This window comes from Trachymyrmex septentrionalis, unplaced genomic scaffold (assembly GCF_001594115.1).
Source record: "Trachymyrmex septentrionalis isolate Tsep2-gDNA-1 unplaced genomic scaffold, Tsep1.0 scaffold7, whole genome shotgun sequence".
Taxonomy (NCBI): domain Eukaryota; kingdom Metazoa; phylum Arthropoda; class Insecta; order Hymenoptera; family Formicidae; genus Trachymyrmex; species Trachymyrmex septentrionalis.
In genome coordinates, this window is record NW_017305884.1 from 234,130 (window position 1) to 243,368 (window position 9,239).

The 9,239-nt window shown below is 34.3% G+C and overlaps 1 protein-coding gene across 1 annotated transcript in view; it reads right to left on the minus strand.

Moving 5' to 3' along the window:
- The window catches only part of LOC108753452, a 27,164-nt gene that overhangs the window by 4,503 nt on the left and 13,422 nt on the right, over window positions 1-9,239 (minus strand). Inside the window, exons 5-7 of the mRNA XM_018495015.1 lie at window positions 8,830-9,081; window positions 3,776-3,978; window positions 3,154-3,245 (exon numbers count right to left, since the gene is read on the minus strand). Coding sequence (XP_018350517.1) covers window positions 3,154-3,245; window positions 3,776-3,978; window positions 8,830-9,081 — 547 coding nt within the window. The remainder of the gene's footprint in view (window positions 1-3,153; window positions 3,246-3,775; window positions 3,979-8,829; window positions 9,082-9,239) is intronic.

Sequence of the window (9,239 nt, forward strand, 5' to 3'; positions counted from 1 at the left end):
TATATATTTACGTGGATATTTACATTGATTAAATAAAACATGTGGCGGCGTTTGACTTTAAAACTACAACGTAGAGTCAAGTATTGCCCCATTTAACTTTATTGGTAAACTTTGTTAACGAATTCGCGTAATGTAAAATAAATATGAGACTTTCTCTTCTCTCTCTCTCTCTCTCTCTCTCTCTCTCTCTCTCTCTTCTCTCTCGCTCTCTACCTTGCTCTTTTAAATTTATAGAGAATGTTTCCTTAGATAAAATTTGATTTTGCCAGATATCCTTTCGTAATTTTTTAATTTCTTTCCCGTTTCTAAATTTGAAACATTAATTTGTGAGTGCGCTGCGAAATGAAAAATAAATTGTATCTTTAAAGACTATTATTTATTTAAGACACCAAATTCTCACCATTTACTTACGTATTATTTAATCATTCTTCTTTAATAAGAATTCCATTAGATATGCTATCATTCTTGACTCCATTAATCACTTTGACAACTAAATTGCGAGTTGAAACATCGTTAAGATAAAATTCAGTTAAAATTAGTCGGACAACTCAATTTTAAAAAATTTTAGCTAACTCAGTAGTAACTATGACGTATTGCACACAACGTAATATTGCTTTAAGGCATTATATAACGAAGTAACTAACTATATACATTTAATAGCAGTTATATAGGTTAATAGTTAATGTATGTTTAATATTATGAATAATGGATGTATATTATAACCGCAAACCGCTGATAGATTACAGTGTTTATGCACAATGTTATTTCATCAATATATTCATTTTTCAATAATCTATCTTCGTCGGTATATTAGTGCAACTTTATTTACGTGACATATCTAACTATCTATGTATGAAGTGACAACAGTGAAGTTTTTAAATTGAATTTTTAATGAAAACGTTATAGCCGCTTTAAAAAAAACGCATTACTTTGTTCGCTTTACAAATCTTTAATCACGAAATTAAATTTTGATCTTTAAGAAAAATTTTAACGTCGTTTCCTTTCGCAATTTTTTTAATTGGTCCATCGTAAATAATTGTTTTATGAATTAAGAATGTATGAAAGTTACAATTAGAAATGGAGCGATTTTGAATATATTTAAGCCATGAAATAATCAAAAGTGAAACCAGTTTTGATTATTTCATGGCTTAAATATATTCAAAATCGCTCCATTTCTAATTGCCTTCCTTATAAAGAACCTATCGATTTCTTCAGACATTTTTGTTTTGAAATTATCTCGAATTGATTGAAGGATACGTTGGCGAAAATTGACTCCTCTAGATCTAGGACACGTCACAATCCACCGTAACAATCTGAACTCGAAATTGCATTCGAGCTTCCTTTGTATAACAATCCCCTTGCTTCCGGCTTACTTTTTAAACGTATTTTTAAGAAATCATAAAAAAACAAGATAAGTGTAACACAACTCTCGCTTTTTATTCAAGGAAGAATTTTTCTCCATATTAATGGCAATTTAGTTTCCTGTTGGTAAATTTTTTATCTTATCTGTATTAGAGATTGCCATTGCAACAAGTTTATCTGCGTAATAAGTACGCATTAACTTAATAGGACTCGACCTAATATACAATAATATAATTCAGGGTCTATCCGGGACTATCGACGGAAATCAGGAATCGCGGCCTCACGGTCTAACGTGATTAGAGATCAACCTTGACTCTCGGTGCCAAGAATAATGGCGCGCCGCAGATCGTTCCGGGTACGGCCTTCGCGTTTCGGTAGCCGGGATTCCGTAGAATTTCGGAAGTTCGGAACTCGAGAGTCCGACCGCCATTGGCGCCAATGCGATCGTTCGTGCGTTTCGTCGGCGTACGGAAGATCAGCCGTGGCCGCGCGCGGAGCGGTCGCGATATAACAGTAGCGTTGTATGGTTGCGAACGTACGTTTTAATTAAAGGGTAAATTCGATTGAAATTGTCTGGCGAAGCGTGGCAGCGTGGCTCTACCCTCTCTTCTCTCCGTTTCCTCTTCTTCCCCCACAGTCGACCAACCCCCTTCCGACGTAATTGTGTGTGTGTGTATGTGCGTGCATCTGTATCACGGCGGAGTGTTCCACATTTACAGCGTACGCAAGTATCGTCGCTCCCGCCAACGCGTCAGTTCGCTCACCGTGGAAAATGGATTTTAATTTAATTCCCGCGATACAAAAGCACACACCGCGTGCCCTCTCCTGGACCGTCCTTTCAACCCCGCTCCCACCAACCCCCCCCCCTTTCCCCGTGTTAACTCGATTACGTCGTCTCCGTCGTCGTGAGAGAGCACTTCGCCGGAGGTTCAAGGCGCGGTCCACGTCCGTTGCTCTGTTCAACGAATCTCGAAAACGAGAGACGACTTGCGGCGAAAATAATTAGTTCAGGGACACGGAAAATTAGCGACGTTATGTCGTGCGTCGATCGGTGATCAATTGACTACTGTGAAAAAACTATCTGAAACCTGTTGCGAACTCATTGTCAGTCATATCGACTCTCATCGTTTTATCTTTCGCCCGTACTGTTTCTCCTCTTGATGAAAATATGAATGTCCGAACATCTGATTCATATACGGTGGAACACTTTTGCTCGCTCTGCGATAACCGAGCATAGGTTGTGCAGTGTAACCATGATTTCAATTGGGATAACATTAGAATGTTAAATGAAAAACGTTTAATATTTGGGATGCTTAATATTAAAAACCAAACAAACAGTCTCTGTCCCCAGACAGACACAGAGGATCTTCATCTGAAAGGTACTTACATACCGATAATCAACAATATTTGACTCTGCAGTACCATCTACGTTCGATCATTTTAGACAGTTTAATCCGTTATCGTATTGACACTTACATTCAATTTTTACATATTACATATTTTTACCATCATCTGTAATTTTACTTGTGGCGCAATAATTTTTATACAGACTATACTGCTGTTTAGATATTTTTATACATTGACGTATATCAGATTTATACACTCTCTGTAAAGTTTATATTTTTTGTCCACGCGACTACGTTCACGAAGTATAGTAAGTTTTTTCCAAAGTAAGAAATGTTTCTGCCATCGTGTTATAGTAATTTGTTTTTTAATTATTAAGTATCTCATGGTTTTAATCACTAGCATATACCCAGATTTCTCGGATATATAAGCCGCTATTAGACTTACCGTCATTTCGGCACAAGAGTGATCGATGAAAGTCAATTCTGACTCCTCACCAGCCAAGAGTACGCTGACCGTCTTTTCGCCGGACTCGTCGTCTGTAAAAGAAAAAAAAAGAAAAACATGAATGAAAATATATTGTAATATAACTTAGCTTTCAAGTACGTAGTTAATCTCTGAGGTGTCGTCGTAAACAAATGGAACGTATATTAAATAACTAGAATAATAATTAATTAATTAACAAATCAAGCCATAGAACGATCGAACTAATTTTTTATAGAAACACGAACACCTGAAATTAAGGCCGATACTCGATCATCATTTGAATGATGACATTTTTTTCGTAAATTCCACTTTATATTACAGATTTTTCCGTTAATCGTTCGGACAAAACAGTTGCATCACACTCCAAATTCGAATGGAGAGCCTGCTCTCGTTTTCGTTTCGGCTCGTTCCCGGTTCTATCCGAGAACGAGCGCTTCTCTCTTTTGGGATTCTTAGAGAGTCGTACTTAGTATCGTCGTATGCTGCGTTCGATCGATCGGTGACTGGCCGGAAGGGGAACGAACGGAAGGATCATGGATTTAGCAATCGCGATTGGCCGTAACTTATTGATCGATCGACTTACCGATCGAAGTGTCGTAGGCGTGGAGGTATTCCGAAGTCATAAATTGAGACACCAAGGAGCTCTTGCCAACGGCGGGGGCGCCCAGCATAAGGACGCGATACGGCGCCGGGCCTTGAGACGCGCTGCTCTCCCTCGAACTCGCCAACGAGCCCGCCGCTGAATTTCGTGCCGATCCCGGATATGAGGCAGTCAGGTGTTCCGTGCTGCGTCGAATAGAAGAAAGGCTAGGCGCGTATTGAGATTAGCACAGAATAAAGCTACATCGTCGAGAGATTCTTATAAATACTCATTTCATAAAAACCTAAAGGGGTTCTTCGAGTATTCGAGAAAACAGGGAACGAAACTACGCCACAAGTTTTTTCTTGTTTTAGACTTTCTTGTTTTAAGACGATTTTGGGGGGCGGGAAATTTTGAGAAATTTGCGTAGATTATATATTTGCGCTATTGGACGAATGGATTGGCGGACATTCTCTTAAAACGTTAATTTTTTTAGATTTATAATAATAATACAACCGAATGAAAAAGGTATGCCTCATTAAAAATTGAAAATGTGGGTGCACTTTTATTTTTCTATAATTATATATTATTATGTAAATATTGTATATATACTTATTTTACACATTTTTTAGTTGTATCAGAATTTATAATAAAAAAATATAAATCATAATGATTTTAATCAAATAATATAATAATTTTTCACTCGCTGTAGTATTTCAGGTGCATAGAGAGAGAGAGAGAGAGAGAGAGAGAGAAAGAGAGAGAGAGAAACGATTATTAGATATTATTTTCAAATGAATCTGGAGACTCAGGTAGATTGTTTGACTTGTTGTGTATGAAAAAATTGAATTACATTATAATCTCTCCAAAAGAAACTGTTACAATTATATATGATGATAAATCATAAATGTTTGTGGAAGCTATTTAGTTTTACATGACATAAGGTAATCCGGATCAGATAAAAAGTAAAATTGCTTTTTTAAAGCGAATATATTTCATTCTTATATTTCGTACATTTATTTCTCTATTCCATAAAAGTATTTGTTTAAACTACAAATATTTTGTTAAGAAGATACAATTTTTTTTATCAAGAAGATACTTGTATAAGAATGAAATTATAATAATTCTTGTGTTTAGGAAATCTATCCCAGTTTCCAAATTTATTTGTTTTATCATTATTCGCGTTAACCTAACCGTAAATAATAAAATACAATCATGTCTTATATGTATACGTACGATGTATACTCGTATGTATGTTGCACTATGTGCTACGACTTACGTAATATAATATATAAGTAATATTTTTTCGTAGTTTTCCACTAAATAAATCCAAATGTCACATATAGCTATAGAAAGCGTCGTGAGATGTTTGAGATTCATAGCTACAGAAAGCCTCGTGAGATGTTTGAGATTCATATCCTAAGAACATACTTGTATTTTACGAAAATACAAGCTGATTTTATCTCAGCTGAAATTTCATTGCTCGAGTACTTCGTATAGCAATTTTTGAACTTCCAACGTCAAATATTTTGAGCAAGTAAGCTTTAAATTAGAATCCCGTTAAATTCTTTTTGAAATTAACTAAGAAATATAGAACTCTGTAGGTTAAGCCCTTAAGCTTTATTTTCTAAAGTCTCCCCTTATTAAACGCCCTCGAAATTATGTCTCTCTTTAAGTAAATTTTCACAGAGGTGAAGAAAGGTCAACTTTGAATTTGTTGCAGAGCACGCTCTTGCAATTCGATATAAATTTTAGAAAATATTCTGCGTATTGTAGTACATTGGAAATGTATTGTATTCCATGCGATATTCACTCTTCCTTTTATATGTACATCAATATGAAACTCGGCAGTGTTTAGAAAGGGAAGAAGTATCTTAATAGATTTATTCAATCGCATGAATATTCAACGTTTCATACCTCGGTCGATAGAATATGATATTGTGAGTAATAAGATCAGCGTTTATAATGACACGTCTAGTTATCTGAGTCATTGATACTCTGTGTTTTATTAATTCATTTGATTCGATATTAAGCGCTGTTACATACAAATATTTTACAATACGTTATATTATATGGAAATATTCTTTTAAAAGAAATTCTTTTAAAAGAAATAAGATTCTTTTTACAGTCCGTGCATGTCAAAAGTTTACATAAATTTAATACGTAATATATTAATAATTTTATGGTTAGACCATAAAATTATTTTGATCCTCTATTACAGTTTAAATGAAGCTATCTTTTTATACTGTGTACGAGCTCGGATATCTCTTCATCTTTTCTGCGTAATTTTCTCGACGTAAATTTCTCGAGTGACATTTGAATTCCACTTGTCCTACTTTTTCATAAAAGATATTTTTAAGCTTCTAAAAAATAAAACGACTGTCTCATAAACAAACATAATATATGCCATGTATAAACAAAGTATCATAAGACCGTGAATATACCAATTGTAACGAAAATTTATGCGGTATAAATTGAATCTTAGTCTTAGGCTTGAACACTTCGATGAATTTATACGCATAAATGTGTATAAATAAATTTAAATATATACAAATGGAATATAAATCAATTTTACAAAAAATATTACAATCTTTAGTTATATCTCGTATCGTATTTAGTCATATTAGAGAGGAGTTAGAGTTCGCTAAAGGCGAATTCGGCATATATGCATTGACTCTGCTCTGACATGGTGCGAGTGTAAAACCACTTCAGTGCTGTGCCAAACTGGACTGTCAGTGCAACATTTCTTCAACTGATTCAGTTCATTCGTTTGGTCTGAATATAAATTCAGTACTACTGGATTAGTTTTCATTTGCCGGATACGACAATCTGCACTGATACCAGTGTGCACAAACCAAATGTGTGGCACTGAAAAAGTTTGCACTCGTGCAGTCTGCCGAATTCGTTACAAATACCGAGAGTTAAGTTGTACATTGTATTTTCTAAATGAAAGAGTTTTTCTTAAAGGTGACGACGCAGATGTGCCGTGTTAATAATATGGCGTTTTTATTTTGGGTAACTTCGACGTTACGGATAACATTTAAAATTGATTTTGTTTAGTATTTGATCTGAGTTTCGTATAATTTAGCTAAGATGCTATTAATACAAGATGAGTAATTGAATTATAGTATACTACAAGATTATAATTGGTATTTAAAGTCTTTTCAAGTAGAGCATCAAATTAACAAAATATTTGTTAAGTTAACTTAAGTTATGTTATTGTTAGCAAATTTGTAAAAATATAAAAAGCTGGTCTTTATATTCTACCTACATTTAAGATAAAACATACATATAAGATAACATATGAAAATTGAGTAATTGAATAATACTTTTATAATTACTATATATTTTGATATTTGTATAAGAAAAAATATGTTTGTATTGAGTCTTTTTAAGATAACTTACTAAAAATTATTCATAGATATTATTTATTGGGTTTTTAGAAAATTTTAGAAGATTTTTCTTTGTAAAAACTAATGATTGTTTATTGGTTGTCTATGTTTATATATATATAGAAGTACGATTTAGAAACCCAATGGTACAATTTAACAACAATCTACAAGTTTAAAGCTACTTTTTAAAAAATTTCATTTTAAAAACTTCAATGTCTATTTCTGTAAAATAAAAATTGTTTTGTTTTATTGCCAGTGAATCAAAGTACAGAAACATTCTAATTTCTTCAGTACTTTTGTTACAATATTGTTTAAACGTTAAGGGATACGATATAGGCGACTTCCCCTTATAAAGAGACGCTTGTAAAGTGACGTCTCGCGCCAAGAGAATCATACAGAAATACATCCTCGCAAAAGAGACATTATAACGTCTCTCTTCATATTCTTTATTAAATATGCACTGTTTCATACTGTGAAATACTAGCGTTGTACACAAAAATTAAATATGATATCGGATAATATTTTTCTTATTACAGCAAAAGAGTGTACAAAAATGTAATTCGTAACCGTATAACCAAAAATGAATTTATAAATTTTTACTTAATTGTACTTTTCAATTTATTGACTTATAAAATAAACTTGATTTGTTTGCTACAATAAGTAGGTATAACAGATTTCTGAAGATGTAGATTTATGTGAAATTAAATTATTTCAATGGATACCGATTTCATTGAACATTACACGAGATTGTATAAAAAAGTAGAATAGAAAATATTTCAAATACCAAATACAAATGAGAGCATACTTTGCGAAGAATATTTCATGCAGAAAGTGCAATATTATTTCGAAATGCAAAACAGGAATTTTCCGAAGAGCAAGTACGAAATATAATATTTTATATCTCTACATGCTTTTTGATGCCAACTGCGCTTGGAATACCCTGTCCCAGCTCCCAGTATATTTGCATGATGTCTGAAGACCACGCTCTAAGGTCCAACGCGCGTGTCTACGTAACTTCAACGCCACACGTAAACTCACGCGTTCGATCTAGAGCGACAGTCTAACTCGCTGCTGGCTGCGACGAGAGAGGACGGACCGGAGATAGAGGTCGGAAATATTCTACGGTATGCTCCTTCCAGATCAGTGAGCAGATGAAGTTACAATCGCAAATATCACCGCTCGATCGTAGAGTAGGTGATAAGTGAATATATCGATCGTGTCGATGTCGCTATTGTTACCGTCACCGTGTTAACAAGAATACAATTCTTGTCAATACAATTTTGAAGGGAAAATCTTATACATTGCGAGAATACGGAGAATACATCGCGAAAATATTCAGTAGAGATCATTATTTGTCGACAGTGATGATAAAAGACTCAGAAATATAGAACTATAAATCTGTGTTATTAATAGTTAATACGAATCTACAACGTGATTGGTTAGACACTAAAAAGGTATCATGATTTTATATTTTATTTAAATACAAAGGGGTTATAAGATCTGACAACTCTATAATTGTCTGCGTCATTCGCGCGCGTGAGCGTTTGAAATTAACATTCAAACGTCTTAGATTGGAACATACATCACTTACCAGTACTCATATGCCATCACAAAAATATATGTCAAATTGTATCACTTGATCTCCTTAACTATGCTTGAACTCACCTAGAGTTGCTGGACGCCATGCTATTGTTAGAGCGTGATCTGCGGCTCTTTAGGGAATCGCCCCGGTTTACCACCCCCTTGCCCGTGATGCTGAAATGCCGTAGTCTGTAGTATTCCTCCTCCACCCCGGTGTTAGGCATACTCGCTACTCGCGATCTTTGTTGCGGAAGACATAGATAATTCGGTCGACCGGAAGAACGACTCCCGGGAGCCTTTACCGACTGTGATCGGCTATGATGGGGGCTTCCGTATCTGCGGGTTATCCGATCGTCACTATTTGACTATACAGGACGAAAATTTGACTATCCAGAAGGAAAAATTTATATTTCAAGAAATAAAGTCACTGAAATTCTTTAAGATTTCAAACAAATTTTATAAAAGATAATATAATATAATATAATTATATATAT